This window comes from Podarcis cretensis (genome assembly GCF_951804945.1).
Source record: "Podarcis cretensis genome assembly, chromosome: Z".
In the NCBI taxonomy this organism is placed as follows: Eukaryota; Metazoa; Chordata; class Lepidosauria; order Squamata; family Lacertidae; genus Podarcis; species Podarcis cretensis.
In genome coordinates this window covers 31,722,577-31,742,584 of record NC_137184.1, presented here as the reverse complement: position 1 = coordinate 31,742,584, position 20,008 = coordinate 31,722,577, and the positions used below count along the sequence as shown (strand labels likewise).

The 20,008-nt window shown below is 45.1% G+C and overlaps 3 protein-coding genes across 7 annotated transcripts in view; all 3 read left to right on the top strand.

The window, feature by feature from the left end:
* Positions 1-3,286, top strand: part of F8 (coagulation factor VIII) — a 78,501-nt gene extending 75,215 nt beyond the window's left edge. For all 5 annotated transcript variants that reach the window (XM_079962315.1, XM_079962314.1, XM_079962317.1 and 2 more), the window contains exons 25-26: positions 289-465; positions 1,761-3,286. In XM_079962315.1, coding sequence (XP_079818441.1) covers positions 289-465; positions 1,761-1,916 — 333 coding nt within the window. In that variant the 3' untranslated portion in view covers positions 1,917-3,286. The remainder of the gene's footprint in view (positions 1-288; positions 466-1,760) is intronic.
* SMIM9 (small integral membrane protein 9) overlaps positions 1-17,329 on the top strand; it is a 29,548-nt gene extending 12,219 nt beyond the window's left edge. Inside the window, exons 2-5 of the mRNA XM_079962363.1 lie at positions 5,204-5,239; positions 8,708-9,047; positions 12,166-12,295; positions 14,928-17,329. Of these exons, the coding sequence (XP_079818489.1) occupies positions 8,768-9,047; positions 12,166-12,295; positions 14,928-14,943 (426 nt within the window). The 5' untranslated portion in view covers positions 5,204-5,239; positions 8,708-8,767 and the 3' untranslated portion in view covers positions 14,944-17,329. The remainder of the gene's footprint in view (positions 1-5,203; positions 5,240-8,707; positions 9,048-12,165; positions 12,296-14,927) is intronic.
* A 185-nt stretch (positions 17,330-17,514) lies between these two features.
* Positions 17,515-20,008, top strand: part of MPP1 (MAGUK p55 scaffold protein 1) — a 36,244-nt gene continuing 33,750 nt past the window's right edge. Inside the window, exon 1 of the mRNA XM_079962332.1 lies at positions 17,515-17,812. Coding sequence (XP_079818458.1) covers positions 17,711-17,812 — 102 coding nt within the window. The 5' untranslated portion in view covers positions 17,515-17,710. The remainder of the gene's footprint in view (positions 17,813-20,008) is intronic.

Sequence of the window (20,008 nt, the reverse complement as noted above, 5' to 3'; positions counted from 1 at the left end):
CCCTCAAAAGGTTCATGGGCTCATGGCCTGGGAGTGGGCCTTCTCTGTAGCAGCTCCCTAAGTTGTTGAATTTCTTCCCCACAAAGATGTGTTGTACTTACATTGTACAGTATTTTGTATGCTTGAAGACGCACCACTTTGACACAGGCCTTTGACCCTGCTATCTTTCGTTGGGCAATGTGCTGAAGAGCACTGAAGTTAAAATGGGAAAAACCAGAGAGGTTTAAAGAAGTGTCCCAGGGCAGCCATAACAACAGGCACTTGAAGGCCTCACTGTCTTTTCTGCAGGTTGACAGCTCAGCGGAGTGGCTTCAGGTGAACTTTCGTAAGACCATGCGGGTGACTGGGCTGATGACTCAAGGTGCAAAGTCTGCCTTCACCAAAATGTTTGTGAAGGAATTTTCTCTTTCGAGCAGCCTGGATGGCAAGCACTGGGCCTCTGTCCTACAAGGCGGGAAAGAGAAGGTAAATAAGGCCTACACTTCTGGGGTGTCACTGGTGCCTCTTTATTCCAGCCAGTGAAGGCTCCCTTGTTTTCCTCACTTGAATGTTATATGTCTTCCGGGTGGGTAGGTGGCAGGGAGGCAATTTTATTTCCTTGTTTAACTCAAACTATATGGCACACTAAACATGCTTTAAAAAAAATAAAAAAGCATTGTGGAAAATTAAGATGGCCGTCTCTCCAGGGTAAGCCAACAATATATCAGAGACGTTGTGGGTAGCTCCTGGACATCCAAAGTTTTTTAGAAGGAGAAGCCTGGGCAGGTGTCATTAATGGGTGGGTGGTACTGTGGTCTAAACCACTGAGCCTCTTGGGCTTGCTGATTGGAAGGCTGGCGGTTTGAATCTCCGCAACGGGGTGAGCTCCTGTTGCTCTGTCCCAGCTCCTGCCAACCTAGCAGTTCGAAAGCATGCCAATGCAAGGAGATAGGTACCGCTGCAGTGGGAAGGTAGATGGCGTTTCCATGCGCTCTGGGAGTGGCCGCCAGGACCACATAACACCAGTTCTGAGAGATCTGCATTGGCTCCCAGTATGTTTCCGAGCATGATTCAAAGTGTTGGTGCTGACCTTTAAAGCCCTAAATGGCCTCGGTCCTGTATACCTGAAGGAGCATCTCCACCCCCATCGTTCAGCCCAGACACTGAGATCCAGCGCCGAGGGCCTTCTGGCAGTTCCCTCATTGCGAGAAGTGAGGCTACAGGGAACCAGACACAGGGCCTTCTTGGTAGTGGCGCCCGCCCTGTGGAACGCCCTCCCATCAGATGTCAAAGAGATAAACAACTACCTGACATTCAGAAGACATCTTAAGTTCAGGGAAGTTTTTAATATTTAACGCTGTACTGTTTTTAACACTTGATTGGGAGCTGCCCAGAGTGGCTGGGGAAACTCAGCCAGATGGGCGGGGTATAAATAATTTATTATTGTTGTTGTTGTTGTTGTTGTTGTTGTTATCATCATCATCATCACGATGTTCCGTTGCGCCAGAAGCGGTTTAGTCATGCTGGCCGCATGACCTGGAAAGCTGTCTGTAGACAAATGCCGGCTCCCTCAGCCTGAAAAGTGAGATGTGTGCCGCAACCCCATAGTCGCTTTTGACTGGACATAACCATCCAGGGGTCCTTTACCTTTACCTAATGGGTCCCACAAGAGGCCAAGGCTGCTATGTGGCTATAATGGCCTGACCCAGCCCCTGTAAACTTTTTCAAGCAGCTTTAGAGGTTGAAGGAAGAATTAATTATCCCACCCACATTCTTTTCAGATTTTCCAGGGAAATCAAGATCATTTCAGCCCAGTGGTGAACCTCCTAGACCCTCCACTATTTGCTCAGTATTTGAGGATACACCCTGTCCGCTGGAATAACCACATTGCACTGAGGATGGAGTTTTTGGGCTGCGACACCCAGCAGATGGCCTAGCTTGGATGCACCTGCACTTTTGCCAATGCAGCGAACTTTCAGCAGCCCTTGTGCAAGCCACCCATGCCGTGCCAGCTGGAACAAGTTTATATCAGTGACATTTGAGCAAAGTGATTTCTCTCACCCATATATTTTTGATAATGTTTTTGTAGCATAAGAAACAAAAATCATTGTAAAGCTCATGCTTCTGCACCGATTACTGGAAACATATTGTTTCTTGCAATACGTACCTGCATCGTGGTTCTTAGGGCTAAACTAGAGGTAATATTAACTGTGTGTTTGCAATTAATGTGTCTAGTTGTTGTTGTTGTTGTTGTTGTTGTTTAAAAAAGCAGTTGTTTATGAGTGTGGGGCGGGAGATCAGGATTGGATCTATGGCACACGAGGAGGAGGTAAAATGATGGTTCTCCACGCTGCAGTGCTGCAGCCCTCAAAAAAGAGCTCTTATTCACCCAATGATGAAAGCTTCTTATGATGCCAGTGGCAACTTCTCACCTAGAATGAATGGTGATTCTGAGAGAGTGAGATGTCCCATAATGAGCCTGGTTTTCACTGGGAGACCCATGGCTGCTTTCAAAATTTTTAAAAACCAGACATATGAATTTCAATCATGTAATCAGTGCCATATTATTTGGTTTGCCTGCTGTAATTCTAATCACAGTTACTTGGAAGTAAGGCCCACAGAACTATGTGCATCCTATTTTGGTCCACACATGCATAGAATTAAGGTGAGTAAAATAAGGAAATATTTTCTAACATCAGTGTTATGAGAAAAATATAAAAACCCATTGAAATATAAAATGTGAATGAGTCCTAAATAGACAGAAATAGATATAGTCAGTAGAAGAGGGATAGCCCCCCACCCCCGCCCAACCCCTGATGCTGTTGTACTTTAATTCATATCAGTTCCAGCTAATGGTCAGGAATGATGGGAGTTGTAATCCAGCAACATCTGGAGGGCCATAGGTTCTCCACCCCTGAAGTAAAATTTGCTACATAAGAATAGAAGAAGAGCCCTGCTGGATTATACCAAAGGTCAGTCTAGTCTAGCATCCTGTTTTCCACGGTCGGGCAATCAGGTGTCTCCAGTTATTTGCTTAATTCCGTTTCAAACCATCCATCGCATGAAGGTGAACAGTTGATAAACCTATCAAGTCACTTCCTTCTTTGTGCTGTATAAGAGCCAATTCCACAATCTTAACCATTGTTTTCCATCAGGAGAAGACATACACTTTCAGATCCTTTTGGATGTTGTTACAAAATGTGAGCGTGTCAAGCATTTTTATGCCTTTCTGTTTTTAGATTTCTACCTGCGCGTATCTGTAGTCAGAGAACAGTACCTCATGATTAAAGACCACTTGTCTTGTTAAGATCTGTACTTTCTCCTCTTGTTTTCCTCCCTTGACTGATTCCTGAGCTTTCCCAGCATTAAAAGTCCTAGCTGCAAGCACAGTCAGCATTAATAGCAGGTAATAATTAATTAGTGAGGGAGGCCTCCTTCTGCAGTTTATAGTTATTTTCTATAAACTCCTGGGATCTCAAATAACTGGAGAGGCAAAACATGTTTGATTTATTATTTGATTTTTTTTCTTGATTTGCACACCACCTTTCAAAAGATCTGTGCCCAACGTTGTTTGTTGTACTAGCAAGAAAAGCAGTCAGAAAAGGAACAACATTGGTCATATACACACACACACCAGTCATTTAAAGCACATGGTTTCCCACAAAGTAGTTTGCCCCCTGGGAATTGTAGTTTGTTCAGGGTGCTGGGAATTCTAGCTCCATGAGGAGGCAAACCACAGTTCCCATGATTCTTTGCTATAACTGTATGGTGTGGATGTGACCGTCAAGTCCACCTGCATAAAAAGTTTTAAAAGAGAATCTAAGAGCTGGCATAGTGGCGATAAGGCTTAAGCATAAGATGGTTTTCGCAGCATGTGTAAAAGGTGGCTTGGCAGATTTCCCTAGGAGGGAGTTTACAACCATGGTGCCAGCACTGAAAAGGCCCTGTGCTTGTTACCAGCCAATCAGATCGTAACAGGTCATAGGGCAGAGAATAGGGCCTCTGACGTTGACTTTAGGGCCACAGTACTATCATTAGGACACAAGTGGTCCTTGGGCATATGAGAAGGAACAGCAGACTGTGGCAATGGATACTTTGCATCCATAACAGCTAGGTTTTTTGAGTGCCAAAGCCCCCGCTGGAGCCTTGGCTGCTACCTGGTGAAACAGCTGACTGTACAACACTCCTTAATGGAACAGGGCAGAGGCTGCCAATCATTTGTCAGTGCTATCCTAGCTGCTACAAAATTAAAGATAATGACATTTTTTAAAGAACATGACTCTGCTTTCCAACAAGTAAATTAAGCAACACCGAGATAGGTTAGCTAAGAGTGAGTGACCCAAGGCCCCGTAGTGAATTTTCTGGCTGAGCCCAGGGTTTCCTAGACACAGCCCAACACTATTTATTTATTGTGAATTGTTTTAGTGGGTGTATTTAATGTAAGCTGCTTCTGAGAGCCATTATAGCTGAAAGACAATTTTATTAATATAGTGACTCAATAAATAAGGCTACAGAACTGCTCCCACTTTCCTGGGAGTTAGTCCCATCAAACCCATCAAACTTTGCAAAATACCTGAAGGATTTTGGGGGGCACATGCCCATGACATAAATTTGAATAAAAGTTGTGTGTATTAATTTCCATGCCTGGATGTGGGAAATTAAGACTGGGTGTGGCTGTGCTCTTGCCATCACTGTTTATTAGAGTGAGCCTAACTTCCCTATAAAGCAAAGTAAACTCTGGGGGGGGGGGTGTAAAGAAGAAAGGAGGGAAACAGGGGTGCCAACTTAAATAAAATATTGTGGGTACCCAGGTAAGCCCCGCCCCACATAATTGATCACATGACACAGTGCATGCATACTATTTGAATGGGAATGCCCATCAACTTTGTGTCCATCAAATATTTTATTGTGGGGGACGAAGCCTCTATGGCCCCTGGGAATTGGTTCCTATGGAGAGAAAGCTGCAGTAGATCTGAGATCCATTGCAGAAGACCCAGGGCTCAGGTGCTCTGAACTATCCCCTAAAAATACCCATGTTTCTAAGTGGACATTTATAGGATTGTGCTGTACATCTTTCCAGGAATGTTGCTGTTAAAGATACAGGAGTGCCTTTCGAGGTCATGAACCAGTATTCCCATATAGTTGAGAGCTGTGATGTCATAAAGGTTGTCTGGTTCTGTGTGGATATTGTGGAAATCAGGCAGGGCTTCTGCAAGGCTGGACACTGGTTGTGGGTTTTTCCACTGGCATCTGCATCACGGTATGTTGAGCATAGTCCTAAAAACTTGGGTTTACTTATGTGTCTTTTAACCAGGGCTGACTCTGCTATATCTGATAATGTAGGTGTCGGCTCAGTGCCCAGCACTTATTACAAAACCAATAGCATATTAAAGGTGGTTTTAAAGCTGCTATTGGTAGCCCCAAGAGCTGTGCGTGGAATCTATGATTGTGACAGTACAAGTGTAAAATTAGTGTGCATCTTAGTGTGTTCATATATGTGTATTGTGACAGGCTGGGCTTTTTTAAAAAGGGGGGGGAGGGGAAGCAATAGATTGCAAAACACCTCCAAAGTATGTAACTGGACAGGTTCCAAGACATGCCCAAATGTTCCAAGGCCAAATACTGCTTCAAATCAAGCCTGTCTCAGGAGGAACAAATTGCATTCTGCACCACTGAGCGATTAATGGGGTGTGAAGTGCCTGCCTCTGCTATGACAAATGATGTATATCTGCAGCATGATCTGCTCAGTAAAATAAGGGCAATGGAAAGACAATGGAAAGGAAATTGTTGATTGCCTGTGAGCTGCTCTGGATTAAAGGAACATTGCCCTGTCAAACCATCGTTTTAAAAATGGATACGGTTCTGATTTCTGGGTGAGCAGGTTTTTCCTAATACCGCACAGCAACAGGCCTATAAATGTGCAGAAATACTTTAAAAGGAAATTATTTGCTAGTGTTTAAAGCTTGCCAGATTGGGAGGAGAAAATATTTATTTTTTAAAATAGTCGTTAGTATTCCCACCTGTCACATGGGAGGCTCAGGTTCTTTTATGGACTGGATAGCTCAGTTGGTTAGAGCATGGTGCTGATAATACCAGGGTTGCAGGTTCGATCCCCATATGGGACAGCTTCATATTCCTGCATAGAATATTATTCTATGATTCATATTATAAAGATTTCAGAACGGTGTACAACAACACAACATGAAACACCATTATAAACGCTGCAAATAACCACAAAAAGTGCTTGCAAAGGCCTGTCAGCATGCAAAGATGCCCGGATGTCAGAAGAGAATGTTCCTGGGGAAGCCCAGCCAGATGTACGGGGTATAAATAAATTATTATTATTATTATTATTATTATTATTATTATTATTATTATTATTATTATTATTCTCTGCTGGAAGAGTGTTTTACAGCATGGGACACTAAATGCCCGGGGACACTAAATGCCAGAATCCTAGCAGAGGCCAGTCGGGCCTTGGCAACAGGGGGTTGACAAAACTGATAGAAAACTGGCCAGAGAGCTAGCCTGGGTGCTGTCTATCTACTGCTGAAGCCTGAAACAGAGAAATTAGACATGCTGCCACCCGTACCCCCTCAACATTCCAACTAGATCCACAATTAAAGTGGGGTGTGGGTGGGAATACATCTGAAATGACTCCCCCCTGCTGCTTTAACCTAGGGTTGCCAGACGTTCCCGGGGACAGTCCCCAGATTTGAAAATCTGTCCCCTGGAAACATGGCAGCGGCAGCATCCTGGAGCCACCCTGTGACTGCAGTTGGCTCTGGCTGGCTTCAGGAGCTGCTCACTGCTCGCTGCCATGGCGCCCGCCATTTTTCAGCGCCATGGCAGCAATCAGCTCCTGAAGCCAGCCAGAGCCAACTGCACTACCAAGCTGGCCCCTCCTGGGCAATGGCCGGCCGCCTGTGACTTCCGAGCCTCCCCATATCTGTCAAAACAAAGGGGGAAGGGGGAAGGAGATTGGGGAAGGCTCGGGAGTCACGGGCACACAGAGTGCTATTGCCCAGTTTTTTAAAAAACTCACTTTTATGTTTCACGGTGCGAAAGAAAGGCTTTACTCCTTTATGCAATATGCATGTGTGCTTGGGCCCAGGGTCTTTTGCCTCACCATCCCCACTACTGACTCCTTGTTGCTACCCAGCTTCAAAAAAAAAGTGTCCCCGGATTTATTGGGGAAAAAATCTGGTAACCATACTTTAACCATCACGGGCAAGTGTGCTGGTGACCTAGAACTGGACGACAGAGTGCAAGGGTTGCCGGGCCAGGAGAGTCCTACACCCTGATGTATCAGGGGCCAAACCTGAGACTTAGGGACTGCCCTTGGTGATGTCATGGGGATGCCCCCCTGCTGATGTCATGGGAGCAGGCCCTAGAGATGGAGGTTAATTGGGAGAGGGGAGGGCAGAGCCACCCCAGTATCTGTGCTAGAATTTGTAGCTGGTTCCTGCGGAGTTGAAGCTTACTGCATGCACAGCCTTCTTAATAAATTTTATTTTATTTTATTAAAGGCACTCTCACCCACCTGGAGATTCAGGCCTGCCACTTGCCACTTGGAAGGGGCCAGGCAAGCCTGGAGATTCCAGGTCAGACCTGGAGGTCTGGCAATCCTAGTCATGGCCCATTGGCATGCGGTCAGTGGACCAGGGGGACTAGGCAGAGGGCCTTCTCGGTAGTGGCACCCACCATGTGGAATGCCTTTACATTACAGATGTCAAGGAGATGAGTAATTACCATCATCATTTTTATTATTATTATTTGTATGCTGCCTTTCCATAGTTGAAACTATGCTCAAGGCGGCTTACAACATGACAAGATTTACATAATTACAAACATAACAGAAGTCATAAACAATAAATGAAACGCATCAAAAAGTGCACAACAAAATGGAAACAATTTCCACGTAAATCATAAGATCTAAAACTAAAGATACAACAATAATATCAATAATAGCAATGACTCTCTCAACCCCCCATAAATAATACGCCAGCCCACGAATCTGTTCAACAGCCTCAGCTTTTGTAGCTGGAGTCAGTCAGCACTCCACTCTCCCAGGCCAGATGGGAAAAGGCCAGCAAGGAGGGTGCAGGTCTTCCAGGGCTCACAGCCAAGATGGTCTCATTTAAAACAACACAGATAAAAATTTAAAACGATTTAAAAGAGGAGCCGTCTTTGCTAAGCAGCAGCCGCAGTCCTTGTGAAGCCTGTCAAGCCCCACCCTAAGCCAGGTGGGAAGAGGCAAGGGGCAGGGCCCTTCAGGCCCTCAGCAGGCAGACCTTTAGGAGATATCTGAAACCAGCTCTGTATAGGGAAGCTTTTTAAGGTTTGGTGTTTTACTATGTGCTGGAAGCTGCCCATTTTTTAACAAAACTTCCCTTTACAGGATTGCCTTCAGACAGCTCGGGAGTCAAATAAATCCATACCCTCCAAAATTTCTACAGTGAAAATAGGGACATCCTAAGGAAAAGCGGGATTTTCCAGGATCCAATCAGAAACTGGGACAGCTTCTATAAATCAGGGACAGTTGGAGGGTCTGTCTTCCTAATGTTTAGTAGGAGCCTCCTTTCTTGTAACTTGAATCTATTGACTGGAGTCCTACCCTCTAGAAGAGCAGAAGGGAATCTGATTATGTCTACCATGTTGCAGTTGCTGCATCTTATCATTTGTCCTTTCCCTCATCTCCTACCCCCCATTTGCTTGTGTTTCTTAGATTCTTCTGGCCTCAAAGACAGGGGTTTGCTGCTCAGCCAAGACGGCTGTATGTGTGTTTATGTTTTGCGTGGACAGTCCAGAGAAATCACTAGGCTTGACAGAATCCCTGCAGCCTGCGAAAGCCATGGATTTGACACGGCACAAAATAGTGCATGCCCACATGCTGTGCCTGGCAGTTTGTACCTCCTGCATCCAGGGCATCTCCCCTGCAAGGATTTCCCGTGCATTTGTCACTCTCAATGGGTTTAGAAGGCGCACCGCTTCAAGACAAATCAGGAGGCCTCCTCTGTCTCTGAAGGCGAACACAAAGAAAATGGATCTGGGCCTTGAAATTCACCGTAAGTTTTTTAATTTCATTTGAAGAACAGCCACATAATCATTAGTGAGGAAATTACATAGTTGTCTTATTATTTTTTCATTGTTTATTCATTTAGATGCTGCTTTCATGCCCAAATGACTTCCAAGTGGTTTACAGGTATAAAACCACAGGATCGTAGGCTTTATACTGATGGGATGTGGTGCTATAGTCTAAACCACTGAACCTCTTGGACTCGCCGATCAGAAGATCGGCGGTTCGAATCTGCGCGAGGGGGTGAGCTCCCATTGCTCTGTCCCAGCTCCTGCCAACCTAGCAGTTTGAAAGCATGCCAGTGCAAGTAGATAAATAGGTACCTCTGTGGTGGGAAGGTAGATGGCATTTCCATGCGCTCTGGCTTCCGTCATGGTGTTCCGTTGCACCAGAAGTGGTTTAGTCATGCTGGCCACGTGACCCGGAAAGCTGTCTGCGGACAACGCTGGCTCCCTTGGCCTGAAAGCAAGATGAGCACTGCAACTCCATAGTTCTTCAACCTCAGATGCAACTCCCACCTTCCCTGACCACTGGCTAAGACCATTGGAAGTTGTAATGTAATAATATACAGGCACCTAAGTTTGAAGAACACTGGTCTATACTGACTGGTAGTTGCTCTCCAGGGTTTTAGGCAAGAAACATTCACAGCTCTACCTGGCAGTGCGGGGATCAAACCTTCTTCATGCCAACTTGAAACCTTCGTGCAAAGCAAATACTTTGCCACTAAGCTATGGTCCTTCTCCAGTTTAGATTTTATAAATCAGTTGAAAAGGCAACACATCATTAAAATACAAAATAAAGCACTGAAAACAAAATGTGCCTCAAAGCAAGCCAATTAAAAAGCATAACTGTTAAGAGAGGAGGTAAAACAATTAGACCAGGAAGTTTTGCAAGGTGACAGCGGGGAACCTTTGACTCCAGATGCTGCTGGACTCCACAGCTTAGATCAGCCCCAGCCAGAGTGTGCAATAGTCCAGGATGATGGGCAGTGTAGTCCAGCAACATCTGGAAGGCTGCAGGTTCCCCACCCCCGTAACAACATCTGGCTCCAGTGTGCTATCATTAGGCACACAGCCAGCCCAGGGCATTTTGCTGCCCTAAGCAAAACTGAAAATGCCTCTGCCCATCCACTCACCTGCTGCTACACACCCACACAGAGCTGCTCACTTGCACGCCACCTGAGGCAGCTCAAGGACGCATGTGGTGGTGGTGGCAAACAGGCAGAGGGTAGGTCCACCACTGGCAGGTGGGATCTACTGCCTGAGGCCGGTCAGCTCAGCTCAGCTGTCTTAGGGTTCCATATTGGTCAAGAACGTGCAAAGAATATGAGCTCAGAATTAAAGCCTACACTTTATATAAATACATCTGAAGGCTCAGCAAATGAGATCAAGGATCTCAGGCACTGCTTCTGTGAAAAAACCTTTGCCTCCTTGAGATGCTGATACTAATAAGGGGTCAAAGTTCTTCCAGACTTTGACTTTCATACTGAAAAACACACCATGAAATTTATTTTTAGTTTGTCAGTTGGAACCACTCAGTGAGTTTTGAGCCCCTGGCTGTTGCAAGCTTAGGTTGGCCAAAAATCTTCCTGAGCGTAATCGATTTAAACTATCTTTCGTGTTTTTACCTTTGTTTTCTTGTGTTTGTTTATTTCTTCTGTCCACTGCCACAATATATTTTATGGTGGGCAGTTTATACTTTTTAAAAATATATATACAAAAACTAATAAATAAAAGCCCCAGGACCAAGAGGATGTCCAGGATTCTGCAATCACAAGTGATGTATTTGTGTCTTCCCTAATCAGCAGCTATCTTCAGCCAATAACGCAAGAGCAGCCAACATGGTGCATTCCAAATGCTGTCAGACTACAACTCCCAAAACCCCCATCAATTGGCCTCACTGACTGGGACGATGGAAACTGGGTTCCCAACAAAGATGTGAAGGGCACCACGGCTACCTCTGAATTAATACATCTCTCTGGGGGAAATGCATAATTAGGAACATACACAACCCATCCCCTGGTACTGCTATGATACTTCTGCTACTATGCTCCTTAAACCTGTTCTAGAGAGAAAAACCACAACAACAATGGTTTGAATCCAGAGAAGAGCTAGTGGAGCTCTGCTTGTGCAATGTGCACTTATTTTGCTTTGCGCCAGGCCAAAAGCCACTCCTATGGGTTGAGAAACCTCTGGAAAAGAATGGAATGGGGCATGGAGAGTGGAGCAGGGCAAGGAAATCTGAAGAATTTGGGTTAAAGAATTTGTTAAAAATCAAGCAAACAAACATCTATTGTTTTCAGTAAACAGTATACCATAACCAAAAAGTAACAAACAGACCACCAAGAAGAAGAAAAGAACAGAAAGAAACAAAACAACAACACCATGTTAGATCACTCATAGAACTTTCGTATCAGAATTCATGATAAGTTTTTTTTAAAAAAAACCTGAATTTGATAGAATCACCTACAAATTTTTTATTTTATATACTTTTCAGATATATACATTTCACTGATTTTACAATCATTTCGACATTTAAAACTTGACTTCCTTCCCCCTCTTTCTGTGGTTCCTTAAATTTATTTTTAATATTTTCTGCATATCCAAATTAACTTAACTTTACTTATCTTCTTTATATATATATATACACTCTTATGTAGCTGCAGGTTGTTACAATAATCCTGCCAGTGTTTTTATCTGTTTTCAATTTATCTGCAAATATTCGATAAACCATTTCCATTCTTTTATAAAAAAATTTGTTATCTTGATTTATTATTCTTCCGGTAAGTTTCACCATTTCTCCATATTCCATAACTTTTTGTATCCATATTCTTTGCTGGGACTTCTTCTTCTTTCCATTTTTGGGCAAGTAACATTCTTGCTGCTGCTGTATACATGAATAAATTTCTATAAAATTTAGGTAGAAAGGCTCTAGAATCACCTAGAGATGCAAACAGAATCAAATTTCCTTCCCAGCTAGCTCTGGAGGGTGAGTTCTTCAGGTGAGTTCTTCCAGCCACCAGAAGTGGTCACACAGGGAGCCACTGAGACCTGTGTCTGCTCACAATGTCAGTTTTATTTTTTGTGCCTTTGCTGTCTCCCCCGCAGGTGTTCGTCGGTCCTGGCTGTCAGATTACTTGGATGATGTCTGGACTCATGTCTTCCACTCTTTTCCAAGATCGGCTCTGTACGCCTTCCCAGCTGCTTTGGGAATCCTGTTCCTTCTCTGCTGTGCCACGTAAGTGTCATGGCAAGGGATTTATTCCATCTCTCAATGTCTGAACTAAGGTAGGGATGAGGGCCTTGTAGACCCTCCAGCCATTGCTGGATTACTACTCTCTGATCAGATGGGGCTGGTGGGAATTGGGAGTCCAGTTCAGTCCAGTTCCCTGAGTGGTTTAGCAGCCAATCCCTCTTCCCAGGAAATTCTGCAAATTGTAGCTCTATGAAAGGAATAGGGACCAATTCACAGCATCCTTAATAAACTACAGCTCCCATAATTCTTTTTTTTTTTTCGGGGGTGGAAGGAAACTATGATTGTATAAAGCGGTATAATATTTATTTAAATGTAAGTGCAGATGGGCCTGAGATATGAAACTTCTTTTCCTCTGAATGACCTGCAGTAACTTTGTCCAAAGGTTGCCCTGGCTTGAACTTCCTCAATTAGACTGTCTTCTTGCGCAATTCTGTCAGATGTCTGTAGTCAGAGGCAACCAGTCAATGCTGCCTTTCTGGTGACCAGCTTTAAATAGCCCTCACCTTCAGAGAGAGGGAGGCTCACAGAGGCAGATAGTGGTGGGGAATATTGAAATATAACTGAAAAAGACCCTAAGGTGGTAGTAAGGCAAAAACACAGGAGACCCACTGCCAGTCAGTGCTCAGTATATGGTCTGGCTCCGTATAAGGAAGCTCCCTGTGTTCTTAGGAAATATTTTCTCAGCCTTTATGTACTCTACCTATCCTTGCACTCATGCTCAGAGGGTCTCCTGCAGATATCATCACATCAAATGATCTGCCCATGCAATGTAGAAATTAGGCTTTTACTGTAATGTGGTGTCCCCTACCCTTTAGAACTTTTCCCTAGTCCATTGGAGTTGGGCCCCATTTCTATTATATTTTTGGTACCTTGTGAAGACTTTACTTTTTCAATGAGCCCTCTAAGTGCAGATTGTTGTTCCTGTTGTCATGATCCTTACGTTTATTACCCTGCCTTCACCAGCAGGTCCCAATTTAATATTCAGAAATGAAAATCAGTTTCAACAAATTAGTTTCAGGAATAGGCAGTGCTTTTCTCTCCCTCAGGGGGTACTCAGGGGTATGTTGGAGAAAAGTGTGGCATGTACTGTAACAACTTCACGGTGAGTACCGACACCTATTTTTCTAGAGAAAAAGCACTGGGAATAGGGTTGTAATTGTATTGGATTTGAAACTTGAACACACACACAATTTTTTAAAATTTTTCTTTATTTTTACTGTTAACCACTTCAGGGTATTAAATTGGATACATAGAGTACGTGAAACATTTAAAAAAAAGAAATTCAAAACAGCAAAAGGCTTTTGTTTTCTCAGAGTACAAGGGAGGGGGTCTTATTTTGCTTTTAGCTGAATAACGCTGGGGGATGCTGTGAACACAGTGAATTTTGATTTCAGTAAGGCTTCTGACAAAGTCCCCCATGATATTGTATTCTTGCGAGGAAGCTGGTAAAATGCAGGTTAAACGAGGTAATTATAAGGTGGATTTGTACCTGGTTGACCGACAGAGCCTAAAGAGTGCTTGCTAATTGCTCCTCGTCATCCTGGGGAAAAGTGACAAGTGGGGTGCCATAGGGTTCTGTCCTGGGCCCATAGTTGTTCAACGTCTTTATAAACGGCTTAAGTGAAGGAATTGAGGGGGTACTGCTCATTCAATTTGCAGATGACACAAAACTGGGAGGGGTAGGAAATACTGCAGAAGAAATAATTAGGGTTCAAGATGACCTTGACAGATTGAAGAACCAGGCCCCAACTAACAAAATGAATTTCAGTATGGAGAAATGCAAGGTTCTGCATTTAAACAGGAAAAAACGAGGAGCACCAGTATAAGATGGGGGACAGCTGCATTCTAAGTTCTGCCAGTTTTCAGTACTGTGTGCAGGGCCAGATTTAAGTTTCATGAGGCCCTAAGCTACTGAAGGTAATAGGGCCCTTTATATGTCCAGCTGTCCTTTGTCAACAAATTGTCACTTTTTTTGTGTTGAATACAGTGATACCTTGGGTTACAGATGCTTCACATTACAGACGCTTCAGGTTAAAGACTCCGCTGAGAAATAGTACCTTGGATTAAGAACTTTGCTTCAGAATGAAAACAGAAATCCTGCGGCGGGGTGGCGGCGGGGGTGGGAGGCCCCATTAGCTAAAGTGGTACCTCAGGTTGAGAACAGTTTCAGGTTAAGGACAGACCTCTAGAATGAATTAAGTTCTTAACCCAATGTACCTCTGTATATGCTATATGGTAATTTATAGACCTAATAGGTATCTATAGCCAATTGCACATAACAAAATATGTATTTTATCAAAGTATTTGTTGAACTTATCTTATATTTTGGAAATGTACATCCAGGTTTTTTTTCCCTTTCATTTTTTTGGGGTGCCCCAAGAGAGTGGGGCCCTAAGCTATAGCTTGTTTAACTTATACATAAATCCGGCACTGACTGTGTGGTTTGGAAGGAGTTGGTAAAATAAAGAACACTGCCTTCACTCTTCTGTGTATTTCCACAATTCTGGGGGTTCCTGCTTTTTCTTAGGCAATCAGTTTCTATTCTTTTTATAGTCCATTTACGCATACACAAATGCATTTTTCATCAGTGTGGCCTTTTGTGTGTGTTTTCCAGAGTCCTTATGGATTAAGGAGGTGCTGCCGAAGGCGATCAGCATATTTCAGCCATCCATTTGAATATCTTTGTGATCCTTCACCAGGTTTGAAAACTCAGCCCCATCACTAATCTCAGCAAAATCCTGGATGGTCACATTACCTGATCTGATTATTCACAGGGGCGTGGGGGGTGGGAAACCAAACAAACTACTGTTGTTACTCCTTTTGAATAAATGTTGTCATTTCACATGCAGCAATGCTTGCATAAACTGTGGTTGTTAGGCTGATCACAAAGGGTAAGAAATCAGGAAATCAGGTAATCAATATACGGTATATGTTTTGTATGCATATTTTGAAAAGGACTGGGACTTTAGAATGCTGTTGTGACTGCTCCTGTTAATCTCCTCATACATATGGGATAGCTGCATATTCCCACATTGCAAGGGGTTGGCCTTGATGATCCTCAGGGTCCCTTCCAACTCTACAATTCTGTGATTCATACTAATTATGGCAATTGTTGCATGGTTATCAGGAGAGGCCTTTGGGGCAGAAACCAAGCCCTTACTTAGGGGGATGAGGAGGATCTCAAATGGCTGTCTACTGCATTTTGAAGTAAGGGAAGTAATGCACATTGCCATCTAAAAATACATTCCCATAAGAACAATAAGCCTAGTAATTAATATTACCTAACTGCACCACCACTGGGCATTTGAGGCCCAGCCAAAACCCCAAGAGTACCTGGCAAACAGGAAGCTGCGTGGCTCTCCCATTACCTGTATCACAACTGTCGCAGTTGCAACAGCTCCCAGGTGTGGAGAAAGTGGTTTCACAGGCTTGCAGTTCCTTGCTGGGGGCTGTTGTACTCTGTGCAAAATATACCAGCTGTACACCAATTTGGGCTTGTTATGAATGCTTATTACACTGCTTTTGGGGTGGAGGAAGATTAATACATGGAAATGGTGAATGAAAAAGGATCAAGCTTTCCATTTCAGGATTATGAAAGCATGCATACTTTTCTATAGCTTAAAAAGATGGAAGTTTCCCCATGGATCGAAAACTAAATTTTTCTGTAGCGCAGCTTTTACAAATGAACTATGGAATGACAGAAAATGAACTACAAAATGAACACCAACAAGAAGAAGAGAGCCTTGGGGGTCCCTCAAGACTAAACTAATTTATTATAGAATAAATTTTGGGGGACTAGAGCCCTCTTCATCACATGCAGGAAGGATAATTCATGCAGGGTGCTGGTCAAGCCAGTTTACACATGTAAGCTGATAAAGATCCATTGTCCCTATTTAATCCACAAGTGATAGTGTTAAATCTCTTTAATTATAATTCAGCAGTTTTACATTTCAGTTTCCCTTTGTTTCAATAAGGTCATTATACCAAATAAGGATATTATACCAAAAGCAAGCTGGGGAACATTTCAACATTTCCTTGGGGAAAGGGCCCTGTTCCCACAGGCATACAATACTTAGCACCTGATAACAGTCCAACATCAAGTGATGACTTGCACAAGCTGGAAGGTTCACAGCACACAAAAGTTCTTTACACAGTGCATAGTTAAACTATGGGATTCACTTCCACAAGAGGTAGCAATGCTACCAACTTGGATGACTTTAAAAGATATTAGGCAGACATAAGGACCAGCCAATGACTACTAATCCTGGTGACTATGTTCTTCCCTCCACAGTGGGAGGTAGTAGGTCTTAGAATACTGAGTGCTGATGCACTCAGTTTCGGCTTGCAGCCCCACTGAATTGAATGGGATGTACTTACTCCCAGTAAGTACAGTACAGTACATGGCTTATTGGTAGTGCACATCCTTTGCATGCAAAAGGCTCCAGGTTCAATTTCTGACAACTCTAGGTAAGGCGGGGAAGGACCCTGGTTTGAAATAATGGGAGTGCCGCTGCCAGTTCGTGTAGACAATATTGAGCTAGAATGACCAAGGGTCTGGTTCTGTACAAGTCAGCTTCCTAGATCGCCATTCACCAGTTGAATCGCCGATCACCAGTTGAATCGCCGATTGCCACGCAACCACAAAAAGCACCGTATTTATGCATGAATTAATGGGAGAGCGCCTGTTCTGCAGACGTGGAGACCAAGTCCAGTCACGGACACTGTCCACAGAAGACCGAGGAAGACCCCTGCCTGAGAACCAGGAGAGCCGCTGCTGCCAGCGAGTGTTACTCGCCCGAAGGCAGCCCCCTCTGTTCTTGAGGTGACGTCGCTTATCGGCCCCCAAAACAATCGCTGCTGCTTGCACGGCCCAGCTCGTTCAACATTGCAGACAGAGCCTCGTGCTTTGCGTAAGCGAAGCGGTGGCTCTGGCAGGCAGCTGAAAGACACTCGGCTCTGGCAGGAGGGGGCGCAGGAGGGCGGCTTGGAGAGGTTGGATAGGGCTTGCACCGCTGTCCCCAGCGCACGGCGCTCGGCGGTGCTAAGTGGCTAGGGGAACGCAGGGCTGCTGCTTTGGCAGCCGCTGTGGGCCGGGTGGAGAGATCCCTCCCTATTTAGCCACTCCCAGCGGGCGGGCCTGGTCCTCCCCTCTGCTGCCTTCTCCGGCGCACGGTGACTCTGCAACCCTTTCGGTTTAGGACGCTCCGGCCGGCTGTAGTGCGCGCGCGGGGTCTACTCGGCTCCAAAAGCAGCAGCAGCGGCGGCTTGACAGCGATCGCGCCTTGCGGGTGGAAGCAAAGCTCCTCGGGCCGCTGACGAGACGCCGTTCGACTCCGAGTCTCATAGCATCACACTACCCCGGGGTGCTTAGCTACTCGCGCCTGGCGCCCACCAACCATGACGCTCAAATCCAGCCGGAGTGACAGCGTGAGCAGCATGAGGACTGCGCTGTCCGACCTGTACCTGGAGCACCTTCTGCAGAACAGGCCTAAGGCCGAGGTGAGAGGCGCTTCTGGAGATCGGGGCATGCGGGGGTGGCCGGTGGGAAGACGTGGCAACGGCCGCTGAACGCGCCGTAGCGCTGGAGGTGGGCAAGCCCCTCCCTCCCGCTCATGTTTAAAGCAAGAAGCGGGTTGTTACCTTTCCGATGCTGGGCGGGAGGCCCCCACCCACCCACGTTGTCCACTTACTCTATATGTTGATCAATGCAAATGCATCGCTTGCCTGTTACTTAACACATATCCCTTTGGGGTGGATAAATTTGGGCATGGACTAGGTGGCCCCAACCGGTCTTGAGTTTCATGTGACTTCGCAAGTGAGACTTCGGGCTGCAATTCTGAAACCCATTGACTAGAGAGTAAACGCTGTTGCACGCAGTGGGGTATACTTCCCGTTAAGCATGCGAAGGTCTGCCTATGCCATTTGCGTTACCTGGGTAGCAGCAATGCTATCTAGGAAGCAGAATGGACCAGCTTAGGCCAGCTGATGCACGCGGGAGATGTACTTTTGAATCCACCTTTTTTTTTAAAAAAAAAAGGGGAACGTGGGGAGCTTCTGCCTGATGCGTTGACAGACCACTGACCCCATGCAGTTTGATATCACCTAAGCAGAGTGGCAGGCATGCGTCCTTCTTCCAGCCTTGCTAGAGATGCGGTGGGATTGAATTTGGGACCTTCTGTATGCAATCAGGGAAGAGCTGCAACTTAGTGGCAGAACAACTGCTTGCATGGAGAAGGCACCAGGCTGAATGCCTAGCACTGACTGGGAGAGACCCTTCTCTGAAATCCTGGAGAGCTGCTACCAGTCAGTGTAGGCAGTATTGAGCTAGATGGACCAGTGGTCTGACTCTGTAGACAGCAGTTTCCTATGTTCCTGTCCTCTGTCACTAGGCTAGTTCCCTTCCCTTTGGAAGTGGCAGAGTCTGGTGGGACACGATTGTCTGTGGGATCCAGATGATGATAGATTTCCCTCTTCCACTTTCATTTTGAATAACTCCAGTGATTTTTGCTCTTGTGGTGGCTGGACACCACCACACTCCTTGCAAGTGGCGGAGGACAGTTGTTTTGAGTGGGTTACAGTACATGGTCTATTGGGGTGCTTCTCAGTTTCATGCTTTTTGGCTGGGATCCAGACACAGTCCCTTGCGTGGAACCAATGTTTTTTCTGCCTGTACTCTGGGGTTTCCGGATTTCTCTTCTAGCAATAACTCTGATACATTGGATTGAAAGCTGCTGTGGAGGATACCCCATTTTTTTCTAGAGTGGCACTTTGGAAATCAGTTGGAGAAGAGGCACTGGGAAATTTGACCTCTGGACACTTTCGACTAGAGCAGTGTTTCCCAAACTTTTCCAGGTGTTTCAGACTACAACTCCCATCAACCCTAGCTAGCAGGACCAATGGTCAGGGATGATAGGAACTGTAGTCAAAAAACAACTGGAGACCCAAGTTTGGGAAACCCTGGACTAGAGCTATTCCTTGACACAAAGGTGCTGAGATCTGCAGAAAAACGTTCATGAATGGCTATTCAGAACAGAAAAGCCAGCTGTGGAGCCATCCAGGTAAACAAGAATCCCAGGACAGATTGGGGTGGATATGCTATGCAGCTCATTCATCCTGCTGCAAACAGCAAAATCCTTTTGCAAGTTGGATCTCTTTTGTGGCTTTCCCTGTGCAAAGACCACAGTGGGGGACAGAAATGTGAGGACAGACCTCCATCAAAGAGGCTCATGTGCAGGTGTGCAAGGTGTTCCGCACACTGGAAAAACATGATGTGCTGGGTTACTGTTGCCAAGTCCATAGATCATTCAGACAATTTGAATGTAGTTGGTGGAAATGTGGCTCTCAATCCACACTTTTCTTTCTTTCTGGAACTGTTACAGCAAGTACATTTTAAGGGAGACCATGGAGACTGACCCTTTTAAGGGAGGGGGCTTGTTTTTTGCTTGCTTTTCTCTTGTTGCCTGTGTGTCCTCCTCTCTTGTTGCCTATTGGCAAGCTAATTACAAGTATTAAGAGTCTGGGGGCACAGCTGCATCTTGCAGCTGGTCATCTTGTCCCTTTGCTTCTGAGTAGAGCCTGTGCGTATATTGTGTATGTGAGAAGGATTCAGTGCTTTACTTCAGAGGAAGTTCTCTCTCTCTCTCTCTCTCTCTCTCTCTCTCTCTCTCTCTGCTGCAAAGTTGCATCTGGTCAGAA